At 30.9% G+C, this 25,879-nt stretch overlaps 2 protein-coding genes and 1 non-coding gene across 9 annotated transcripts; all 3 read right to left on the bottom strand.

The window, feature by feature from the left end:
- Nucleotides 1–1,718: 1,718 nt before the first annotated feature.
- TRNAV-CAC (transfer RNA valine (anticodon CAC)) lies at nt 1,719–1,792 on the bottom strand. Its single transcript has one exon. It is a non-coding gene; the product is annotated as a tRNA-Val (tRNA).
- A 2,462-nt stretch (nt 1,793–4,254) lies between these two features.
- Nucleotides 4,255–14,355, bottom strand: LOC137825616 (acyl-CoA hydrolase 2-like). The gene is made up of 17 exons (XM_068631328.1): nt 14,150–14,355; nt 13,900–13,992; nt 13,279–13,346; nt 13,042–13,123; nt 11,279–11,325; nt 11,053–11,178; nt 10,712–10,789; nt 10,532–10,619; nt 9,184–9,296; nt 7,878–7,940; nt 7,749–7,804; nt 7,520–7,624; nt 7,240–7,296; nt 6,681–6,782; nt 6,159–6,207; nt 5,833–5,901; nt 4,255–4,769 (listed from the first exon to the last, which is right to left on the bottom strand). Exons 1-17 carry the CDS (start codon nt 14,163–14,165, stop codon nt 4,692–4,694), a joined length of 1,290 nt encoding a protein of 429 aa, XP_068487429.1. The 5' UTR covers nt 14,166–14,355; the 3' UTR covers nt 4,255–4,691.
- A 3,041-nt stretch (nt 14,356–17,396) lies between these two features.
- Nucleotides 17,397–23,760, bottom strand: LOC137823947 (beta-amylase 7-like). Of its 7 annotated transcripts, none has more exons than XM_068629314.1 (11): nt 23,363–23,760; nt 22,448–23,038; nt 21,765–22,043; nt 21,091–21,168; nt 20,705–20,908; nt 20,423–20,617; nt 20,073–20,237; nt 19,669–19,929; nt 18,592–18,810; nt 18,173–18,392; nt 17,397–17,726 (listed from the first exon to the last, which is right to left on the bottom strand). In XM_068629314.1, the coding sequence occupies exons 2-11, from the start codon at nt 22,898–22,900 to the stop codon at nt 17,698–17,700; spliced, it is 2,103 nt and encodes a 700-aa protein (XP_068485415.1). In that variant the 5' UTR covers nt 22,901–23,038; nt 23,363–23,760; the 3' UTR covers nt 17,397–17,697. The 7 variants fall into 7 exon arrangements, with proteins under 7 accessions (XP_068485415.1, XP_068485420.1, XP_068485421.1 ...); XM_068629319.1 differs by having other exon boundaries at nt 21,765–22,100; nt 23,363–23,731; XM_068629320.1 differs by having other exon boundaries at nt 21,765–22,100; nt 22,192–23,038; nt 23,363–23,703.
- Nucleotides 23,761–25,879: the final 2,119 nt, after the last annotated feature.

The following is a 25,879-nucleotide window of genomic DNA, read 5'->3' as shown; positions in this document are numbered from 1 at the left end:
ATTTGAATTTAAGATTCAATTTAAATATTTGGATTTGGATTTATCCAAATTATTTTTATAAAAAATATGAATTTCGATTTAAAATATGATCCAATTGAATATGGATATGTCCTTAGTTGTTGAATTGAAGTGAGAATGTTGGTTTTGTTCTTGAAGATAAAAAAGGTGAGGAATCTTTCTGCTAGGCATTTGCATTCTGTAATGCCTGCACACAATAACAAATTGTTTAATCACAATAAATTAGCATAAATTTGGAGTTTTGTCTTTCGTTCCTGATCTGTATTTATTCCTTCTGTAACACTCTTTAAGGATTAACAATTACCAACCCAAACTCATTTCTCAACTCTTGAAATGAGTGTAAGGATAAGAAGCCCAGACACGGATACGATACGGACACGGAGATACGGCTAAACTGAAAATTATAGGACACGGGACACGGCTATATATAAATTAAAATGTAGTAATATATTTTGTTATATGAAAAAAAATCAAGAAAAACATAATGTTTAACTTTTACTTTTTTTGGAGATTTTAATATTTTGTTTGAGATTTTATCATATTTTATCTGAGATGTAGTGTGGAAAAGAAGAGTTCTTTAAAACACTGAACCGCGTTTTTTTTTCGAGCTTTTCTGACGTGTTCAAGAAGAAAAACCGTTTCCGGCCCAATAAAAAGTGCCCGACACCGTGTCGGGCACGCTTCCGCCGCGTGTCTGTGTCTGTGTCCGCGGTGTATCGGACACACCGACAACACATTTTTAGCCGTATCCGAGCTTCATAAAGATGACCCCTAGAATACTCTTTTAAGGTGCTAAAACACCAGCACTTTAAGCACCCTTTGCAGTTAAGAAGGACCATCACAAAACATTTAGTAATTTCCTCTTCAAAACTCAATTTTTTTAGACCCTAAAATAGAAGAAATGATGTTCATTGAAATTTTCTTTGCTGATATATAACAGTGTAAAATGACATTGAGTGAACGGAGTTCATGGTACCCATGAGTCTAGTTACTCAATTTAAAATATGCTTCAACTACAACACTTTTATCTCAGACCTTGAACTGCAAATATATCACTTGTTTTTCTGGCTTTAGGCTCTTCATTGGAGTATCCATCTCAGAATATCCATTTCAAAATGACAATTTCTGTCACAAATTAGTTAAATATCTCCTCTTACTACTCTCCTTAACAAGCAGTTAGATGACACTGCTTAACTCTTAGAACATAACATTAAGAACTATATATCTGATTTGTATATATCAACAATATCAATTCCTTGTTGGGCATTTCTGAAGCTACCACTATATCTTATTGTCTATTAAAAGAAGCACATTACTAGTTACTTCATTGATGTCTTAGCTAACAGTTTTGTATTATAATGAAGTAGTTGATTGGCTCCAGGTTTTCAGACACTCATAAATCTTCACTGATCAAGGAAGAAGAAAGTATATTGCATCATATTCTTCAATAAATTATAAGCATTCACCACTGTTTTCTAGATTGGCAGAAAGGATGTAAAGTTGAGGAGTGAGATATGATGCTGATAATCCTAAACTCATAGGAAGTGTCAAGACCAAACATAAGAAAAATTAATTGTTGAATGAACACCTTTTCAGTTTCACTTGCTAAAAGTCAACAAAAAAATTGAAAGAACTTTATGAAGAAAAATTTATGCATCAACCAAGAACATAAAACAATTAAAAGTAATGAAATTGGATATTGTCTGAGCCCGGGTTCGAACCGGGGACCTCTAGTGTGTGAGACTAGCGTGATAACCAACTACACCACCCAGACGTTGTTGGCTTATTTCAATATTAAACTAATATATTGAATTAGGAAGAGAGTGAACTTTAGAAACAACTTATCATGAAGTAATATTTATAAACTTACTTTTTTTCTTTTGGCTAACTTTTCTATATTGTGGATAGAATCAAGCTAAGAAAGATATAGATACTTTTGATGATGTTCTTTGGTAAAATACATGAATTTGATAATGATAACTCATGTAATATAATTTTTAATTAAACATTTTGTCATTAACTATCGTTATTTTATATTTAAAATTTATTGAATGGTAGATAAAAGAATATATTTGGACATTGTAATCATGCTCGATATATTTATTAGGTAGATGCAATATGTTGGGCATAATTGAAACATTAGAATTAAATTAAATGCACTTGTATATAGTTAAAGGAAGAGAATTTAGTACTTAAAATTTCAGTTTCTGTTTTAAATTTAATTAAGTTCAAATAAAGTGGTCAGTTATTCATCTATCTTTTAGGGATATAGAGTTAAAAGTTAGGGCATAATTTTAGAAAATTATCCACTATTATATGAAATTAGTGAATCTAGATAATATTTTTTTATTTGGTTTCCGTTTATATTGTTTCTTTTATCAGCTATACAAAATAAAATAAATAAATAAATAAATAACATTCGTGTGTTTATATTACTATAAAATCTAAATTGCATTTTGTATTCAATAACACCAAATTAGAAAAAAAAAATCAAAGAAAAATCTTATTATTGTAATTATAAATGAGTTGTTAATGTAATGCATACTTAAATTAACATTCATATTACTTACTTCCTCTTGAGGGATCCATGACTACCATATAAGTCCTTTGCCTCTATCATCTTCTTATTTTCCTGGAAGACCAAATATGACCCTAAAAAACATTTGTTAGAAACTAGTGTCCTTCAATACTTAGGTACAAGTGCCCAATCATATTTTTTTTCTTGTTCTGTGAGAGGAATCAAACATGCTTCTTCATTCATTCTTTAAGAGAATCAAAATAGATAAAAAAAGACTAATAGTTGTTTCATATTCATTCCAACTTTCAACTTTTGTTTAGAAAAATATAAGTGTATAATATAAAAAATAGAAGAGAAAAGGTTGTGGAATATTAGTAGAAATGAATCCAATGACGGTAGTATTGAACTTCTTAAATTAGTAGAGTATTTTTTAATAAACTAAATTCAAAAGATATGATTTTTTATATGACAACAAGGAAGAAGAGGAAAATGAAACAATTATTATTAGAATGCTCAAAGGTATAACCTACATAAATATTATTTTTAGTTCTATCATAGATGTTTATATTGGTATAATTAGCCAGAATTGATTATGATAGGCCATATATATTTTAAATTGTGAATATTCAGTGTATTATTTTTTCTTCTTGTCATACTAATTATCTAAGTATGTTTCTAAAAAGACAATTGTTTTGGAATGTAATATATTGTGGATTATATAATTTAAATTTTTATACAATTAAAAAAATACTATAAATTATATCATTTAAAATATATTTCCAAATCCAAAAATATATTTTAGATTATACCAAGATTGTACAATTTGAAATGTTCTTAAATTGTTTTAAATTACACAATTTAGAATATTTATACATTACATTTACAATCTATAATATTTTTCAGATTATCTAATCTAAATTACATTTTAAATTATATATAAAATATATTTTTAAACTATATGATCTAGATTATATAATTTATAAATTCAGAATATTTTAAAATATTTTTCAAATTATATAATGTAGAACATGTTCTCAATTTCGCAATTTGAATATGTATGGACATTTTAAACTTCTTCAACAGAGAGTGCATGAAGCAACCATTAGGATAGACTTAGAAGATGGATTAAAAGATAATTCTGGTATGCTGACAATTCATTAATTCAATTATTTAGTCCCCAAAGTTTTTTTTTAGTTTATAGTCCTCCTTGGTTTTGTTAAATTATTGTATCGTTTTATACATGGTATAATAGCTGAACCATTCTTCTGATTGGAGAGTTCAATAACAGTGTTAGGCGAAGAAGATTTGCCTTGGTCTCATCCGTTTTAGTTATGAACTCATGTAAACATCATCCCTAAACCCCTTCACTCATAATAATAACAATAAAAAATAAAATAAAACACATAACCCAATCCCAAATGATGCTTTTGCATATCATGATAGTAGAATCGAGATACAAGTACTGTATCGAAGAGTTGATATTATGAATAGTAAATCGTTTTGTATCGTGAATTTTAAGATTCATAAATATTTAATATATACTTAAATATATAAGATGTGTATACATGCAAGATACAATAAATTTTATATATATATATATATATATATCACACAATTTTACCAAAACAACCTCTAAAAAAATAATGTGGTGCATACATGTTATTAAACAAATTATGTCTATCTTCTTTTATTTACTCATCTTTTAAAATCCACACTGATTCGCACAATACAGAATCGTTTCATTTCGCGATTCAGCGATTCTTCGTACAAATCGCACGATACAACTTTGATTCAGGGACGAAAAAGATTGTTTACACGATTCGTATCGTGGGAGAATAAAACTATATCGTTTCGTACGATACATATAGTGAATCGTAAGATACTAATTACTAAGTATAGAACACCTCCAATCCTAAGACATCAACCAGTTTTCAGTCACATCACAGATTTCAACCATTGATGAAATATATATATATATATATATATATATATATATATATAACTTTATGTGATGGTGCTGTATAGGTGCACCACCAATTAGATGGTTCACTCTAGAATTCACCACAGAACGAAAACCAAATAATTTGTGATGACCATGCATTAAAACAACACATAACTAAAAAGAAAATCACAAGTCCTTTGCCTTCTTGGCTATTTACAGTTTAGATTTGGTGGCTGAATTTGGAGAAATCACTTCCCTCATTAGACCTTCTTGAACCACTGATACAAGAAGCTGCAAGTTCCCAAACAGAAAAAAACCTTAAGACAAAATGAACCAGGGAAAAGAGGAAAAACTACTGCTGAAAAGAGATAGTTCATGTATTAATCGCATATTCGACTTATTTTACCATATAAAAACTCATAAAAGACTTAATGGTTAAGCTTACTGAATAAACTAATAAGAACTTAATAAGTTTTACTGTGAATTCTCATTTAACAAGAAAGAATATTGAAAGGTCATGAACAATTCTGTAGACCCAAATATGTTCCGTACAAGTTAAATATATCGAACTTCCTATGTAAAAGTAATGTAACAACCCCAGTTTCAAAAAAGTTAAATGAGAGTGTGTTTAAAATTTGAAATACATTTATTTTAACATACAGAAATATCGAAAAATATTCGCCCTATTTGGACTTTTCCTCTTATCTTATGGCTAACTATAGTCATGATGCTTTTGCCCGATTTTTCAATATGTTTGGTTTTAATTAATTTTGTTGGAGGAAGTTTGTTTCACGGTATAACTTTGCATTCCCAAGAATTATATTCCTAGGAGTATTATACCCAAAAAATTTATCTAGTAATTTTAGACAAAGTAAATATTAAACTTACTACGTTAAAAATTAAAAGTACCAGAAAAGTAGAGGGCAGTGAGGATGAGTAGTTATTTTAGATATAGATAATAACTAATGGAAAGGAAATATCCACCTCCTCTGGATATTAACCGCTTAAAATGTTAGAGTATTAAAATGTTTGGTGAAATTATATTTTCTTAGTTTCCCAAAGAACAAAAAAATATTTATTCTCATCCCCATTTTTTTCTGGAAATAAAAGAAGATAACATGAAACAAGCACCCTTTCATATTTCTTTTCTCTTATTGTGTTGAAAAAGTTTATCTAACCAAAACCATGGTTATATCCTCAAAATTTATTTATTCTTCAAACTATCACTAAATATGTCTTCTATCCCCCTTGGGCATATTCATCGAGAGAGTAAAATAAAAAAATCTTGATCATACAACCAAATATGGATAATCAAGAGTGTGTGATAAAGTGATGTGAAGAGATAATCCCTTACCTCTCCCTTTTGATTGAACATTTCGCCAGTAACATAGCCACGGGCATTACAGGAAGTAGGACTGGAGATCTGTAAAACAAGTATTAACAACTTCACAGAATGAAAAAAAAAACAAATTAAAAAGAAATATTTTTTGAGGAAAAGTATTTTTAATTTATAAAACACTGTCTAATTAAATAGTTAATGATATTCAAAGAGTGGTTAACGAGTAACCAATTTATTGACTTATTAGCTGTTTGAATGATTTTTTGTTCCTAAAAATAACTTTACCAAGAATTTTGTTGTTTTAACTTTCCTAAAATAATGAAACACTTTACGGTACTCACCACAAATAGCACCCAGTCATCGGCTCTTAAAGGTCTGTGAAACCACATGCTGAAATAAAACCAACAAAACATCAAACAAAAAAGAAAGAAAATTCATAATCATAGCTCGAAAACTTGTAGTTTTTTTTTTAATGTTATTTTGATGCTAGGAACAACTTGTTAGTTGAAAACTTTTAGTTTGTCTCAGTGTTATGTTAATATACTTCCTTTTACACCAAAAATAATGTTAATATACGCTATCTGTTTTACAGTGACTATGGTTTAAGGTCATTTCACACAAACAACAATAAATATACCACTTCTTCAAACAACTTTGACTTAAAAAGCGTCATTCTTTTAGTAAAGCATACTTTTGATCGAGACCGAGAGTGTAATTAATTTGAAGACAAATTAGGATGAGAAAAACTAATGCATCATTGGAAGGAGAGAAATTAAGTCAATTGGAAAAGTTTCAGATGACTAAAACTATAGTCGTTGTGGGACGGAAGTACAAATTACACATTACATGACTCAGATACTTACGAGTGGTCCAGACTTACAGCGCGTGCCTTCATGCCCTTCCTACGGTTGGGATTCAAACTCACTTGAAGAAAGATTAGATCTGAAGTGTATGCTACCACACACCTGCAACACAAACCCGATTCACTTACTATTATATATAAAAGCACTGAAGAGCTTTTACTATAAAAGCGTTAATAAGCTTTTGGACTAGTTGGTCTTGATATGGTATTAAAGCCAAATATGATCATATCAATCAATAAAAGAAAGACACACAATAGGTCATTAATTTAATCCTTGCCTCTCTCATTCTTCTACGTAGTAAGAGTTTAATTTCGGTAAAGTAAAATGGCCCTATGCATTGTGTCTCAAACTCTCCAAGCTTGGTCTTTCTTACTACACAAGTTTTCCTTTTCCCAAGGCAACACAAATTATAACAGAACTTGAAACTATTTATAGTAATAGGCTCTCCTAGAAATGCAAGCCTTAGCACATCAATTAAAGCCCTCCTAGCTCATGCATAGGACAATTTCACAAAGCTACTCAGAACTGAACATATCCAAAGGTAATAGAAATTATGTACCTGTGCAAGGCCTGATCATCTGAAAGTTTTCCCCTTGCTCGGAACCAGTATCTCAAACTGCAGTCAAATTTGTAATAAGATATATAATATGCAGCATTAAAATTCCCTAGCATTAAGTCTTTAAAAATGATTTACAGAGAAAATAAGGCAAAGGATTCAATAATGATGTATCTGGAATGGTACACCAATCCTTTCCCTTCTCTCCCCAAATCTCTGACACAAACATAGCATAAAAGACCAGTAAAAAAGCAAGCACAAATTGGCAGAGAATCTAGCTAACCTAGGGGGAGATTTGGTCTGATTTGTTGAAGCTCTAGGTTCACAGAACCGTATCTCTATTGGCCACGGAATGAATTCAACTGTAGCCACCTTGTTCCGGTAAGTTCTGAGGCAACAATTTTTTGCGTTATGGCAAAGAAAATCTTCAGTATTCTTAGGAGTTGAACCAAAGAAAAAGTAAAAAAAAAACAAAACTGTAGCATCAAGCATGATGTGCTAGATATTATTACCTTGGAAGGCGAGGGTCGGTAAGACGTAGCTCCCGAAGCTCTTCCAACGACAAAAGCTATAACAAAGAAAGAAATATAACAGTCTAATATATCCATAACTGTTTTTATGAATATAAGCTAGTCACTTGCCTTATTTGGAGCAGGGACTGATGGGATAGACACTTCCTGGTGCTGAAACCCCAATTCTTCCTTCTGTAGATTTAGAATAATAACAAAGTTAAATGTGCTCCTGAATTTAGAGAATAATATCTTGACAAGAGCAAGAGCATATGTGCTAAAAGATCATATGTCAATCAAAATGAAAACGGCTTAAAGAAAGCTACATTATATGTTATATTTTGTAATCATTAAAAAATAATACTAGAAAAGGGGAAACTCAGATTCATACTCTTCCAATTATATTTCCAATGCTAGATAGCATCTCATGTACTAATTGTTAATGCTGCATCAACGTACCTACTCCTCCTAACAGCACTAAAGCTTATATGACCATACCCAAATAAATATAAATGCTTTTCATAGCAAAGTTATTGATGGTATTCCACTTTTGCATCGGGGTTTTGTTAATTCTTTAAACATGTTTTATTGTATCAATGCCAAGAATGCCATGTTATATAGTTGCACTGCCCCATGTTCTCCAAATGACCATTCATCTAGTCTAAAAAACCTCGCTACCTATTGGATATCTGCAAAAAATATCTATGGATTTCTTTTATACCCACTGGTATTCATGAATATTTTAATTTTAACATTTTAATTTTAAATAAAAATATTCAAAAATTAATTCTTTAACATAAACTCAAATAAAAAATTAATTTTAAAGTATAATTAAAATAAAATTGTATAATAAAATATTAGTGTAATAAATTTGGTCTTTCTAAAAAACAAATTTAAATATCTAGAAAGATTAAAAAATTAATCTTTTTAAAAATAATTTCAATTTCATAGGTATAAAAAATATAAATATATAAAATTAAATTCAAAACGATTCTTTCACCAATAATTTATTTTGATTGCTATATTTTTTTTCTAAAAATATTCAAATTAAAATTCATTAATAATAATTAACAGGTAGTGGATATATGTGGGTTGGATTCCATAATAACCATATTAGTTCCATCAACAAGTGGATAACTATAATATTCATATCCATTATCTCTAGGTATCCATTAAAGATGTCTATTTACAATACTATTCACGGATATCCACGAAAATAGATTTTTTTGTCATCCCTATGTACAAGTAGGAAATGTTAAACTAAAGAAAACCGCATGGGATTAACCTTAAAAAAATTCCCTATTATAGACTATATATTCAATTAAGAATGATAACCAAATATGCAAAAAGAGAAAGCATAACTTAACCAGATTCAGAGCTAAATAAACAGAAATTTTATCATATTCCATGTCAAGAAGAATGTGGAATTGAGAAATACATGAAATGAAGCCAGCATTGTGAATATGACGTTTCCCTTTTGAATTGCATCCACTTTCCTAGTAGCAAAACTCTTCCCATCACGGACACGGCTAACTTGATATATAATGGGTACTGGAAGACAAAAAGACACCAAACTTGATATATAATGGTATTGCGGTTTGTTGCAGAATGCATGCCGGAAGAAATAAAAATACAATATATACATATAGAGCCAAAATAAATTTTCATTAAATAAATAATTAAAAACAGACACAAAACTAATAACAATAGCAAGTTCAAACCTTCAAATAACAGTAAAATGATAACAAAACACCAAGTTCAAGACTTCAAATAATGATAAAATGATAATAGTGAGTAGGATGAGATACTTGGTACTTAAGCCGTAAGGCTTTTCTACGTAATGGACTAATCTTTTAAGTTGGACTCTCTTCTTATTCTTAAGACCCGGCAATTGGCCTTTTTATAGAGTTGGGCTGCGAAAAGATGATGCAAGCCTCTCAAGGAGAAAAGTGCTACTACTGGTTCAATATCAACAGGGTGAAGCCATCGTAAACATCGGTCCTTAAATAGGTGGTAATGTTAGAAGTCCCACATTGAGTAGGATAACTACTTGATATGATACTCAAGCCTTGAGACTCTCCTACCTAATGGATTAGTCTTTTGGGTTGAGCTTGTCTTCTGCTTAAGTCCTAATAGTGTCACACTAATATTTTCCTTTCCATATATAATTATTCATATCATGTATTTTCTTGTTTAGCCACACATCCATCTTAACATTTCATTTTTGGTACTGCCACTTTTTTCTCTTTTACCTCTTTAGTACAACATTCATTACATGATTTACTTAAATATGATTTGTCGCCTTAGACAATAGAAACTTTGTTAGAGGACTATAGAAAGTTAAGATAAAACTAACTCAAGAACTATTCAGAGCCTGCAATTGTCGAGAACAAAACATTGAAGTTACTTGACAGTATTGAGTTTAACTAACAACCCATAAAGTAGTTCAAATTACTTACATTTAAGCACAAATATGCAGTACAAGCTATCCAACAAATATAAACATGCACAACATTAAAAAAAGAAATGATGAAAACATGAAAAAGCCAGGAGGATGTTTTTTCAACAAGAAAGTCATTAAACTGCCATCTTTTAAAAAAATTGCTGCGATTTGCAAATGTTAATCACAAAAAAACAATAGAAGAAAAGGTTCTTCTACAAAACAATGTAGCAGGAGGACCAAGAAAAGAAAATGAATCTTTCAAGTAAGCGAAAATGGTACAAAGAGACAAAATATGGAGCTACATGGGAGTATTGTCAATGAAGTTCGGATTAAGCACACTTACTGTTAAAATCCCCCACAAGAAGAAAATAGACATGCAAGCTGTGAACAACTTTAAGACAATCAACAGATTTTGATGCTGCAGCCAGTGCCTGTAAATTATATATTACCTTGTAAGCAATCATTTCCTATAAAGTGATGCTAAGTAGAATTCTGTTTATGGCATTAAGGGGTGTTTTCATACCTGTCCAACAATTTGTCCACCAAATACTTTTCCAAATTTTGGAGCATCTGGAGGAGTGATTCCTCGGAAGATATCTACCTACCAAAGAGAAAGAATAGAATGATACAAGGAGGAACCATACAAAATATAGCCTACTTGATATCAAAGATAAGCTAGGACAATGATGTCTAACTAGTTTCCTTTTCCTTCTCAGTCTATTACATTATATACTAATAGAATGATACAAGGAGGAACCATACAAAATATAGCCTACTTGATATCAAAGATAAACTAGGACAATGATGTCTAACTAGTTTCCTTTTCCTTCTCAGTCTATTACATTATATACTATATATGGATACCTCTATAGGTTCCAAATGCAGTATATGCTCCACAAGTGAGCATGTATCAACCGATTTTTCTGCACTCCAGATAGAGTTCGACTGCAGCAATGCTGAATGCTCATGGGGCAGTACCAAGCATGATAGCTGTCACATCAACATAAACAATTGCTGTAGAATAAAAAAAGTGTTTGTTTACATATCATGTAGACATTGGAAAACAATAGGGAAAGAAACCAAAAGGCACCTTCGTCAAAGCTATGACATCAGCACGGTGAACTTCATTTGATAACCCTGTAATTATAGGTATATAGCAATAGTATCCCTCACTACCCAATGTAACATGATAACTCGAGACAAAAAGCTTATTCACAAAAATATCAAATTAGATGTGTGCTTTTTAGAGCAGTCAAACCTCATTTGTGTAATTACAAAATTCAAAACTAATTTTTGTTCTTTCAGTTCTGAAAAACTAATTCAGCATGATGGTTGTAAAGATCATCACCTAAAACAGTGGGTCAGAGTGTTGCATGACCAATAAAGAAGAGATTTTGTCAGCAGAAACATAAAAAAAAATCCTGGTAAGCAATTATACAAGAACTAAAACTTCTTTCCCAACCAAGCTCATCAAGTATTATGGTGTGTCAACATGACAAAAAGTCACTACTAGTATGATTGTTAGTGGAAAGCCAAAATGGTTGCCAACAGGAAGACATACTAATCAGTAGAAAGGTTTGTCAGAATTACAAGACATGTAATTTTTTTAATTTAACTCTTTTCTTCAATGCTGTGAGAATTGGAAAACCAACAATAATATCAGAAAGGGAATAGAGCAAAGATCAAGCTTTAAAAACGTAACCAAACAACATAAGGATGTTGGAAGAACAAACATCCAGAAAAGGAGATAAAGGGTAGAACCCAGAGAAAATAAACACCACAAAGATTGCCAAGATACATATCAAACCTGATGGATAAAAGGACATGTCAAATCAACACGCTAAACCTGATGGAGAGATGGAGAGATGGAGAAGATATCAAACCAAATTACTAAACACAAAATCATTAGTCCAAGGGAGCCAAAGAACCACAAGAATATGGTGAAAGGGAGCAACAGGGATGGATCTATCCAATGACATCCAAAGAATACAACTGCAGAGACAATGACTTTAAAGAGCATGCACTCTAGTGTGCCAAAAAGGCAAAGCTTACAAAACCAGTGAGGAGGATTTCCCAACTTCAGTGAAACTGAAACTTGATAACCATTTCAGTCAGGGATACAGTTGTGGGTTGATTTACCGAGAAATAGACCACATACAAATCTGGGATGAATTCGTCAATTGAATAATTACAGGATAGGTTGTATAATTTGGCATCACTTTGATACTATTGTCAGGAACCAAATATTCCCAAGGCTTATGTGGTCAAGTCAACACACATAAATGGTTTTATATTGGTAACACGCCCCTCAAGCCAAAGCCCATTGAGCTTGAAACATGAACAATGCACTGGTACCTTACCTTCTCCTTAAAGTCTTTCTTTTTCAAGGAATGGAAGTGGCAAGGTTAGAACTCTTGACCACTGAGTCATAACACACCAAGTTAAAATTAAATGGTTCAAGTAGAGGAGAAAAAGAGGCTTTCATTGATAGAAAGGTGATTTTAAGAATATTCTTGCATATATAGATGTGTTAAAATTTGAACCACTAAACCTTATCTGTACCATTACTGAACTCTAATCCTAATTAAATAAGGAAATGAAACAAAATCAGGAAACCATTCCTAATAGATCATCTAAGATGCTCTAAATTGTTTAAAAAGATACAATAAAAATATTACAAGATATTTTCCTGAAAATCTAACTGATATAATTAACAATAACCAAATCATGATGACCAAAACTCCTAGACCTAACAGGCCTACACCTTTGAGGGTGTTAGCAACAATAAACAGCAGTCTTGAAGCATAGCTACATTATTATCAGCAATAGCTACATAAGAATGAAGTTTATTACCAAAACCAAAGTAGTCATATCTTTTCAATAGAAACTCTGGATGATTATCATCATCAGCATTAACAGAGCCAACAACCTCAGCCTGCAAGCCAGGAAACTGAATATTCAGCACAAAACTGAAACTTTGAAGTTGCATAAACAAATTCTTTTAAATCTGAATCTACATCACTTCAACTGATCCAATGACCATTTTGTACACAATTTTCAATTCAAATATAACATGAAAAATGAGCATACCTCTCCTTCCCAGATGAAGTAAAAACCATCCCCACGTTCTCCCTCACGAACAACATACTCTCTCGGCTCTACATAATAATTCATCATTCAAGACTTGAAAACATTAATGCTTGCTTATACCAGTTCATCAGGCATCCTTCCAGAAATGAAAAAAACACTTCCAATCGATTGTCGAAATTCTGCATACTATAAATCTTCTAAAATACTCTAATTCTCAAAGCATAATAAAAATAAAAATAATCATAACACTTAACTATGTTATTTAGTTCCTGAAATTCGACATTAACTTTTGGTTCCCAAATTAAAATTAAAATTATCATTTTAGTCCGTCAAATGTTAAAAAATACATTACCATTTTCCATTTCCGTTAACGCAGTCTAGATACAGGATTAAAACCCTAGATTTTATATCTGAGAGATTAAAATGAATTTATTATTCAATTTTGGTGACAAAACTTATAATTAAAAATTTCCGGACTAAAACAAAATTAAGCCAAATAGCAATAATAATGAAACTACAGTTATTCGAACATTTTTTTTAACATTTTCCCACCTAATTCGCCACACAAAATACAATTCAACAACAAAAGAGGTAAAATCTTCAAAACCAAAATTCTATTACCATAATATTTGGGAATTACAAGCTCAGATATCTTCCTTACAGACGAGCCAGGAAGCCTCTGTAGCAGAGGAACGTTCCCGAGAAACTCAAACACTGCAGCAAGATCAAACAGACAAAACCAAACCTAAAGATCGGAAGCATTAAACTGAAAATAAATAAAAGTATAATTACAAATTCCTGATCCTCTGATGTTTGGTTAAAGACAAATGATGGGATAACAGAAACAAAAATCGCAAAAGGCTTCACTCACCTTCTTCCTTCGCCATTACAGTGATTGAATTGGATGATTGGAGGAGTGTGATGGATGTAGTCACATTAACTTGTATCTAAAGTATTTTATATAAGCAACTAGACACTGGATATAGTAAAAACACATTCTTAACAAACAAATAAATTAATATTTTAACTATTTTCATTCTAATTTTTAATTATTAATTTAAAATAATGCGTTTTTACCATATGCAATTTCAAGGTATCAGAGTCCTTAGTCCTTATATACAGGAATACATTTACCGTTTTGGTTGTTAGCTATTATTACCAGTGGAAAGTGTTTGTGGAAAATAATTTCTATTACAACTAACAAAAAATAGGAGGGGAAATTCATTTCGGTTTTCTGTAATTTTGAAAATTAAAAAAATTATTATTAAATGCAATAATTAAAAAATTATAAAAAGTAAAAACATTTTATTTGACTTCTCTATTTATTCCATGTATGAAATATTGAAAAACGAAAACTGAACAAAATTATGTGTCTTATATTTGGAAAAAATTGTATACATTAAAAAAGAGAATTCTGATTATAGATATTGTAATTAAAATATTATAATAATAATAATAATGTTATTATTATAGTAGAAAGAGGCTCCACACTTATCTATATTTATACTTCTTTATGATAATAAAATAAATGTAATTAATATTATAGTAAAACCAAATTACCAAACATAAAGAATAAAATTGTAGCAAAATAGGTACAGAAAATAATTATAAAAATAATCTACTTATTATTAATTATTATAATTATACAGTAATTTTTTTTAATATTTCATTACTACAAATTAACTAAGATAAGAGTAAGAAGCGTAAAAGAGATTAAATAAATATATACAAAAAGCAATTAAAAACATTTTTAACTATTCATTACAACTAGTCATTGTGTTGTTTCCTATAAATAACGAAAACTAAAAGTTAATTACCTAAAATAAGAGTGGAAAAGATAAAATAGATAAAACAAATACATGAAAAAAACACTTAAGAAATCAAATTTCATTATTAATAATTACATATATATATATATATATTAATTGCATTTTGATATACACCATTTTGAAGTTCATAACTATTCTTCAAAGTATGCAATAATAAAGAAAAAAATAGTAAAAATAAATGACTAAATACACTACTAATTTATATTCTTCTATTCATCAAGGTATTATATTTCTTTTATTTTTTATCCTTCACATAAATCTATAATCACACCTCAAGTACAAAAAATAAAGTACATATATATTATTTAAATAAATATACAAAACTAAAACCAATATAAATATTAAATTTTAAATAAGATAACATATATAATAAAAATTGGACACACAAATGTTAATGACCATGTGTTTATTCTAATTTATATGTATCTTCTTCACTTGTATATAAAGGATTCCTTTTATTTTGTTGTACATATTTTACTTCTCATTATAAAATTTAATCAAGGTATTTATTTGTTTATATTTTGCAGCCAAAAATTGATTCTTTTTACGCTCTTTATAATTTTATTTATCCCTTTATCTTAAATTTAAATCTCTCAAATAACATTTCAAATTTCAATAATGTTACATAAAAATAAATACATTATATAAATATATATATATATATATATATATTAAAATTAATACACATATTAAACATATATTTAATTTTGCTATTGAGGTTGATTTTCTGATATCTCTAACATAACCTTGCTTTCAGTCCTATTTTCGATTAAGCGAAAACAACACCAAATTTTCACTCAAGCAAGCTCATTTTTACCCAAGCTAAAATATTCTCGTTCAAATTAAAAAAGAAATATTTTTTTTTCTTGTTATCTCCTCCATGAATTGAAATTGTATATGAATGTTTATTTTAAATGTGAAATGAATATTAAGTTGTATGCTTAATTGATTTTGTGCATATCGAATACTGACACTTGAAGAACACGTATCGGTGAAGTGTCCAATTAAAAAAAAATTGTTGGATTTCTAACAATTCTAGCTAGGTTCTAACACAATTTAAAAAAAAAAAATACATTAATTTTCTAAAAAATCAAACTTTTGTATAAAAATTTATTATGATTATAAAAATAAAGAACTAATCTTTTTGAACCATGCATAAAGAACATCTTTCTGCTAAAAAAATGAAACAAACTTGTGCTAAGAAATTTTTATTATCAATTTATATAATTCATAATTATATAATATATAGATATGTGTTATCTGTCTTACATTTTAGAATATCTCCGTGTTCGTGTCTATGCTACATAGGTGGTGACTCATAAGAATTGTATGAATTTGTTGTCATGTGTCATTTTATATATGTGAACTATAAAATGTGTACTAAGTATTAATGTCTATGTTGTAAAAGATATCTCTTTGCTTCACTACTGATGATCTAAGTCACACGTAGACTAAGATATCAGAGGATGAGAAACCCTTTTTTAAGGGTGGATATAATGAGAGAAAGTGCTCACTTTTATTGAATAATAGATGGCTATTATATAGCCTTTACAAACTAACCTAAACAATATCATAACTACCCACTAGTAACAGTAACAAAATTACTCATGACTAATCAAATCCTAAAACTGAATTAAATCCCATAATAATAAGTATTTATTGTTGACTGAATGGTAAAAACTTAATGTATCTAAATATTGTATATTAGATAAGATGTTAGTCATTAGTAAGGTATACTTAATACAAGTATTTTGAAAAGCCAAACTTGATATTTTGTTGGTTGAATATCTTTGAATATGAATCAGCGTGTGGTCTACATGTTGGTGTACATTGGTAAATGAAGGAGATTGTTGTGAGTTCTTGATTAAAATGTTTTCTTTTATATAATTTTCTTATGCTTAAAAGTTATTTCAATATTCGTATGCTTAAAAATGACATTGTCAAAGTTAAAACTAAGCAAGGTACCTACTATGCTGATGCTTTTTAATAAAAATTATTAGATGTTTCATACAATTATGTTTCAAAAGTACAATCAAGCCTTATCACAATTTGAGATGTAATATCCCTTGTAACAGATAAATTTAATGAATAAATTATACTAGACATCATATAAATTATATGAAATTGATGTAATTATAATATATAAACTAATTCTAGTAACCAACAAAAAATGTCAAACAAATTATTTACAGCTCCTTACATGACATAGTTCAGTTACAATCTGTCAATTGCACAAATTACTTATCCAACTGTAAAACTCTAAAAGTAAAAAAGCTGCATGGAACTGACTTAAGCAATTCATCATATCATCATTTATATGAGTATGCTAAAGTTGCAAGTTCAATAGTTGTACAGACAATTGTACATTGGCTAATAAGGTCAAATGAGTGGAGTGAATAAATTATACATCTCTTATGTGAGTTGTTTGATCCCAAAAGAAGGGGGGAAAACAAAAGCTCATTCTAATAAAATTACATGACTAACGAATATGTGCCGCAGCAAATAACAATCCTAATTGTCCTATTCTGTAGCAGAATACCCCAACCATTTTGTCGGGGGAATTATAAATACAAATCCTATTTTTCATGGGTTATACCTGAAGATCAAGAACAGCTTCCCCTGCAATGAGAAACGATGCAGTCATCAACCCTAATATAATCAAATGTCTCAAAAGATAGCAACAACTTTAGCAGAGACTAAAAGTTTCCGTATTCTGATAACTGATATCAACCCTTCATTCGTATAAAATTACTTGTTAAACGATTACAATCAGATTATAGGCTCATGCTAGGTGGATCAAAGAACACTGTCAATGGAAGCAAATAATGACATCCAGAGTTCAATACAAAATTAGTAGTTGCTGAACTATAACTATGAAATAAATTTGGTCTTCTGGTTCTGCGGATTACCTTACCTACACTAGGAAGTAGAAAGTTTCCAAATCACACATGAGCTTTCATCCAAAAAGGTCATATAAAGGGACAACTTTCTTTCCTCAATATATATATTTCCATAAATCAAGAAGAGGGTAAACATACATTTGAAATTTTTCATTATCATCTTACCATGCATCCTTTTGACAAATCGTTCGAACTCTATGAAGTTTTGTCGTTCCATAAGAACTGGACTAAGCCTCAGGTAAGTAAAGGATGAAAAGTGCCTTCCATCTGGATCATTCATGGGCTTGGCATGATCCAAAACCTTGTTATAGCTAACCCTGTTTAGGCAAGGAAACCCATTTTGACTGGTAACTGGTAGGTCAACATCCCATCCGGCATTCAACACCTGCAATACACCATCAGCCAATCAGGGGTGCCCTTTACATTCATCGGTTTTAATTTTGAAACAATATTTAGTGAAAATCATTCGTTCTATATTAGACCAACAAACATAAATTATTCTAACAAATTCTTTCCAATGAAATTGCTTATACAGGACACGAACCAGATAACAATATAAAGTTTGGCAAGGATTAGACACTTACTTGCCAGACTAATCCCTCAGGATCTGCAAATGTCTCTGGAAAGCCCTCGTGTTGGTTTAATGTGTGCAACTCAACACAAGGAATGTTTAAGCTAACTCCGTTTATCTTTAACATTGTCAAAATTGCAGCATAGCCATCACGATTGCATGGGTTATAGTACCCAGCAGTTAATTCAGCAGCATGACTTGCAGTCTTGTACCACCAGTAAATACCTGATAACTGTATAGAACTTCAAATATATCAGACTGTACATGACCAAAAGACATACGTGCTCAAATAACTAAAAATATATACCAACAAATGTATAACACCTAGTCAAATAGAATAAACTTTAAAATAGCATTTTGGAACAGTTTTATTTTCTACTTAATTTTTGGGGCTTGGTGCCGAAAATACTATTCTTTTTGGTAGTGGATAAAAGTATATTACAAATGGATATCAGTCAAAAAAAGAACACTCCCCTGATCAGTAGTGGACAAGTAAACCTGAAGAACTCTAAGTCAATTTGTTTTACATTAAGGGAAAGTAATTTTCAGGAACAAATCCACATCATGAGTATTAGGGACTATTTTTTTTTACCAAGTTTTCTTTTTCCAGATTATTTTCTTGAAATGGATTAGGCCACAACACGTGTAGCATTAATTTTATAAAAATGATTCTTTTCCCTTATAACTTGTTATGGGAGGTGCAGACAAGGTCGTTGATCTTTTTTGTGGATGAAAATTTATTACTTAGCAATATCATTGATCAGTCTACCAAAGATGATCCCTTCCTCTGTGCTAAACATCGCATATTGAAGAACCCATCCCACATACTAAATAAATTTAATATAGTGTTGGTTCTGAGAAAAGTTTTCTCAAGAAAGCAATATTTTTCACTGAAAACAAGTTCACAAAAGTGACAATTAAAATCATTGAAAATTAACACCACGTATATAAGATAAGGGCTGATCAATTATTCAATTCCTTGTGTACTAAGACAAAATCATTAGTTTCGGACACACAAAAAATCAAAGAAGCTTTTTTCAAGATTAAGAGTACCAAATTTTCTTCAAACAAAATTTCTTTATTAACTTACCTTTGCAGTAACACAAGATCCCTCAAAAGCTAATTTTGCCAGAGAAAGTACCCGGTTTCCATGATCAACTAAAACCTGAGAGTACCAGCTAAGAAAAAACCTGCCATAGAAGCCATCATAATCACCCCCATCACAAAAGAAACCTGTTTCATGTGGCTGAGAATTATAGGTACCAGCATTATCTGGTCCTCTAGCCCAAATAGCGTGCCCTCTTGCTTCTGCTGCTTTCCTAAGACTTTTCAACATATACTGATCGTAACACTGTATAAAGGATGGGAGGATGTTGAGCAAAGTGGTTAAAAAGAGATCCAAGAAAATAAACATTTGAGCCAAGGAAGCATTTGCGAGGGAAAACAGAATCTTAAAAATTGACAGACACAGATAACTATAATACACTTGATTACCTGGAATTCACCAATACCAGGATATCTCCAACCATGCTTTACAGGACAAGATGGGTATCTTAGCTCTCCACATGGACCCAGTCCAACTTCAACCATGGAGATTAAGCCATCCTCAAAATACTCATCAAACTCTACCCGGAAACTTCTCATGAAATCAAAGTAAACCTACAAAGTGCACCATACTTAATTTTATTAACATACATAAAATGGAAACTAGACCTCCAATCCTAGCCCAAAAAAAGCATCTGATTTATAATTCAAATTGATTTGTTTGGAAGGAAAATGATTTGAAACTAAGAAATTAACAGTCTAACACCGGTATTATTGTCATTGCATAATGTCATCATTACCTCCACAGCAGTACGACCTCTTAAAACTCGTTCCTTGTCTATTCCCCAAGAAAGACATTCAGGGTTGTGTCTTCCCTCTCTATCAGTGAAAAAAATGTCAGGATTGCTCCTACCAATTTCAGCAACCCAATGGGGCAATGGAATACAAACATCATCACCAAAATTCCCTCCACATTCATGAAATGACATAACAACCTGGCCAAGTGTCAAAAGGACATATCACCACCCAAGGCATATCGAATCAGCAAGAGAGCACTTAATGATTAAACTCACGAAACTTACCTGCAGCTTAAGCTTAACTTCTCGCACCATTTGAAAGAGTCTCTTGTAACCATTCCAAGTATACTCTTGTGGAGCATGGGCCTCCACTATTCCCCACCAACAATCTACCATAACACCATCAACATGTACTGATTTCAACACCCTCAGCTGCTTTAGCAGACCATCAGGATCAACAAGCTCACATTTTATATTGATCACCCCTAACTGTCAAATATAGACAGAATATTCCAATATAATGTTAGATTCATATTTAAAATTAAGAAAAATACAGTTTTTTTTCATACACTAAGAATACCCATATATTATGAATAACTACTCACTACAAACATATAATAGAAACAGAACTTCAATAAATTAGTGAAAATAAGAGTAAATTAATAGCTTACCGGCAGCATCACATATACTGGAACATACGGGGAACCAGCCAAATCACGCTCGGGTAATCTGGGGGGCAAGTCAGCAATCTGCAAATGAGAAGAAGGTATTAAACAATGCCAAGATATTTATCTTCCAAAGGCACCATACTGAAACAACTACATGGAAAATAAAAAGAATGAATATGCCCTTTTTGATAATTATTTGACTCGAGGTTCTTTTCAAGTTTTCATGATACTGACTTTTAGTGACAAAAACAATAAGGTTAGCTCTTTGCAAGAACAGAAAATGTAGAAAATAATAGACAAGTCAAGAGTTCTGTGTATGCACTGTACCTCTAGCTTAAACCCTTTCCTCTTAATTCATGCCTACCTTGCACTATCTACCCTTCCCTTGCATATTCTGATTCCTGTATAAACTGAGTTCCCACCATTCCTAGCCAGCTCAGGAAACAATTATGCTCCAGACTTTTACCCATCGCTAGTGTTTGTCTACTCACCTTTATTCTTTTATAACATGTTGTGTTTCTATACATACAGGAACGATGACTGGGTACTAATATAGCAATGAATAATCAAATAGACACCAGTTCATGCTATCTGCCTATTATCCATCACCACAGCAATAGTAAGAAACTTCACTCTAAAATAAATTAATATGTTGGTCAAATGCCTTCACTAAATACCTGCTTCTCATCAGCATTATCCATTGAACCACCAATCAGAGGACGGTTGTCTCTTTGTGCTTCTCCATCCCCCACAATAGATGTTTGAGATCGGGAAGTTGAGGATAGATTATAAGGAGATGGTGTTGGCATAAAAACACCTTTCGATGCACTATACTCTAAAGGGCTCCTATGGCCAGAAGCAACTCCCCTAAGAGAAGGGGATGGAGTTTGTTGTGAAGCCACATGGGAAGATGATGAAGTTACAATGGTAGAATTACCACCAGCTGGCTTTTGACCCTGTAAGGTTGAGAAGAAAAGGTTCCAATGTGGGAGTTTTTCTGAGATTTGTCAGAACTGAAATTTGCAGATGCACAACAATAATAAGACATTTAAAAATATACAATATTTTAACTTGACTAAGCCAAGAATTAAACTACACAAGTACCATGTATCTATGTACACACTGCAGACAAACAAAATATCTTTTTTCAGCAATAGAGCCCTCCAAAACAAATGTTGTTGCTAAGATTCTCAAAGTGAAACAACGGGGTTAACAAAAAAACATAATGATCAAGCCATAGTCCTCCCACTCATGGAGAGACCACATATGATGCCTACAGATGCAGACCAAAAGTCACAAAATTCAACTAAAGATTTAGTTTCAGAAACAGAAAAGTTTAACTTATGTCTTGCAAGATTACCTGAGATCTTGAGGGAAAAGTAGTACCATCTGGAAGAACCACCCATCCAGCCTCCCTAGCTAGAGCAGCAATGACATCATTTATGTCAGCCCTAACTCTTAGATTGTAGTTTCCATGCCTGCGAAGCCCAGCCAAGATCCTTGCAGTGATGGCCCTCCGGCGCCTCTCTCTTAGCTTTGTTCTCTCTTTCTCTTCTACCGGCCTAGATCTTCGAGTACCTCCACCGGGGGTGCCTACTTGTTCATGAAACTGCTGGTGCTGCGGAAACCTGTTGTCACCAGTGGCAGTTCCCATCTCATTCCCACCATCAATCCCCACCATCCCTGAAGCATTTCCCTGCTCGCCTCCATTTTCCTCGTAATCATCATCTTCTTCATCCTCATCTTTCACATCCATTCCCATTTCTTCATCATCCTCACTCGTTCCCACAAGCCTCTGCATATCAGTTGCCATAATCCCAAGTCTGAATCCTCTACTGTTCAACTTAATTAAAAACTATCATACTGATTCTGTTGATTGCCAGCGCCATAAAAATTTATGAACAGGTTCCATTTCAAATCAAAAAACCCATGTCATCAGGAATTCCACAAACTGCACAAAACAATAAATAGTCATGTCATTTTCCTAATAATTTAAAACTAGAGTCACTAAAATTTTCTCTTCCCCTAAAGCATTTTAAGCTACTTTTTTTTGTTCTCACAGCTATACCATGCACTATCAGACACTAAATGTAAAACCACTCACGACAAAGATTCGAAGCTTGATTCATCATGGTGTGAAGAACTAGCTCTTTCTTCTAGATAGAACTCGCACATTTTTAATATCTTAACAGCACATATTTTCTCATCCCGAGCTATAACAGAGGAGAAGAAATCCACATATGCGAGTTAATCCAACACTTTATCATACAGTTACCTTCCAAATTGAAATCAAAACAAATTGTCCAGTAGATCCGTCTTCTCCACACCGAAATCTTCAGAACTCCGTCTGGCACCGCAATTCCCGGCGACCGGCACGGAGGTCCGGCGAGATCGACGGAAAAGGGGAGGATTCCGCCTGGAAAGAGTTCAGAGGCGAGGGAACTGCGGTGGCTGCAAGTGTCCGGCAGCGGGAAAGGGAAGAGGTCCGGCCGGCTAGGGATGAGCGAGCGTGCGAGCGAGTGAAGCATGCGAGGATCGAGAAGCGTCTCACGAGGTTGGGTTTTCGCTCGTGTCGTGTGTGCGTGTGCGGAACCAGCGTGTTTGCGAATTTGACACGATTGATGCGTGTCAACTTTAAGTGGATAAAAAACAAAATTAGTATGAGTGGGTTACACATGCAATGCATGATTTTAGTTTCTTATTAATGGGAGGGTTTTTTTTCTTTTTTAAACCAAGTGGTTATATCACATTTATGCTGTGATACTAATTTTTTTCATTTTTATTTTATCAATTATATTAAATTATATTTATAGTCTATATATATTATTTATGTATTTTAGTTTAAAAATACAAAATTATTTAGAAAAGATAAAAAGGATAGTTTTTAAATATAAATATTAAAAGGTAACGTTTGTTTTGCTATATCAACCGTGTTAATAATTAAATTTGATAGTAATGAGCAATACTTAAATCATAAATTATATTACATAAATTTATTAATTTTTAAAATAGATTTTAAACTTATTTCTAATTTAAAACCAGTTTTTTTAAAAAAAATTATTGTTGAATTTAGACACCATTTCCATTGGAAAACATATAAAAGGTAGTAATATTCTGATACCAACCCAAAAAACTCCAATTTGATAACTCAATAATAATATTTTAATTATATTTATTTTACTTTTAACTTAAAATTCTAATACATATTATTACATTATTAAAATGGGTTGTTGGTGTTTTTTTTAGTATCAAACTATTATTTAACATAACATATATGAAAAAATATTTTCCAAGTATTTGCCTGTTTTGCTTAGTAGACCATTGTTCTATACCATAAAATATGTCATAATCTTATACTTTTGTATATCCTTTAAATTGTTTAAGTGTGAGTTTTATATTATTTGAAATTTTTAGGACATATAATATTAACCTAAGTAATTTCAGTAAATCCCTTTAAAGTAGAGATAGTGTTTATGATAAGAAGTTTATGCACGGATAAGAATTGTTTAAATTTTAAAAGTGATTTATGATAAAAATTACTTTATTAAATATCAACAATGTTCACTTTAACTTTGAAGCCACACTAAAAAAATTGGCTTTTATTTTTTAAAACTTAAATTATAGTAACTATGACATATCTTTTAAGTTATAAAAGAACTTTTTCGGTAACTAAAAAATAATTTGATAGATAAAATACATAAAACTTTTAAGGTAGTTTATAAATGTTAAAAAAATTATTATACATGGAAATTTGTTTTGGATGATAGCTAATTATAATATTTTTTACAGTGTCTGTATATATATACAATGGTCAGGTTAATTTAAATATAGAATAAGAATTTTTCTAAACTAAATAATTTCTAAAACAGTTACTTAAGTAGATAGGATAGAAGATATTTATTAAAATAAAAAATAAAATTTATTTTTAAAATAAACTAATTAAATAAATATTAAAAATAGAAATAGAAATATTTTTATTTTTATTTTATTAACCAAACATTTATTTTAAAAGAATTGCTTAATTGTTTATTTTATCCCTCAACAATATCTATTCCACAAATTTTATCATTAAACTTTTTTTAATACAATTAATTGTGGAAGTGTAGAAATTAAACTAATTTTATTAATTCGTCAATTGAAGAGACTAACTAATGTAATAAATGGCAATAAAAAAAGCTAATGTAATAAATAAAAAAATTATAAAAATTACAAATTGATCACATGACATAGACATGTTTTTGTAAAATATCCATCAACAATGATGTTTTGAATAAGATGTTATTATCTTTCCTAGTTGTGCCTCATGTCATTTTAATGGTTTTTGTTTAGACAAATAGTAATTTTGTCATGATGGAGAGATAATCAAATAAAAGAAGGTTCTTCATTTGGTCAAAAGAAAACAATGAAAAGTACAAAAAAATTAAAGATATTTTGGGAGTTTGTGAAAATAAAGAACAATAACCAAAAAATCTCCAAAAACTCAGTGTTTCTCATTATATATTTGTGTTAATTTTGTGGAAGGTGGTCTCACATGTTGGTGAGGTTGTAACATAAGACAATTTTTACCAACTTTTTTTTACTTATTTTGCTTTAAGCATGACTTTCATTTTAGTTATTAATTGTGATTTTCAAAAGGTGGGTTACTAAGAATTTGCAATTGAAGGTTTTAAATAATGATTCCATATATAGTTTTTTTCTAATTTATTGATTTTGAATTAAGGTTTTGTTGTATCTTGGTTATCCACTTTCACTTTATGCAACCATATTTGTGTTGTGTGTGGTTAATTTTATA

The sequence above is a fragment of the Phaseolus vulgaris genome, chromosome 8 (genome assembly GCF_000499845.2).
Source record: "Phaseolus vulgaris cultivar G19833 chromosome 8, P. vulgaris v2.0, whole genome shotgun sequence".
In the NCBI taxonomy this organism is placed as follows: Eukaryota; Viridiplantae; Streptophyta; class Magnoliopsida; order Fabales; family Fabaceae; genus Phaseolus; species Phaseolus vulgaris.
This window is presented reverse-complemented; position numbering and strand designations above follow the sequence as displayed.

What these genes read in the sequence shown, in the direction of transcription:
- LOC137825616 (XM_068631328.1), bottom strand. An exon ending in TGTAATTCCCAAATATTATG is followed by an intron (nt 13,347 to 13,899) that starts GTAATAGAATTT and finishes ATTATTATGTAG; the next exon opens with AGCCGAGAGAGTATGTTGTT. An exon ending in ATGTCATAGCTTTGACGAAG is followed by an intron (nt 11,179 to 11,278) that starts GTGCCTTTTGGT and finishes TTGATGTGACAG; the next exon opens with CTATCATGCTTGGTACTGCC.
- LOC137823947 (XM_068629314.1), bottom strand. Translation starts at nt 22,900, where the DNA reads ATGGCAACTGATATGCAGAGGCTTGTGGGAACGAGTGAGGATGATGAA. An exon ending in GATCTTGTGTTACTGCAAAG is followed by an intron (nt 18,811 to 19,668) that starts GTAAGTTAATAA and finishes AGTTCTATACAG; the next exon opens with TTATCAGGTATTTACTGGTG. An exon ending in CTGAGGGATTAGTCTGGCAA is followed by an intron (nt 18,393 to 18,591) that starts GTAAGTGTCTAA and finishes GGTGTATTGCAG; the next exon opens with GTGTTGAATGCCGGATGGGA.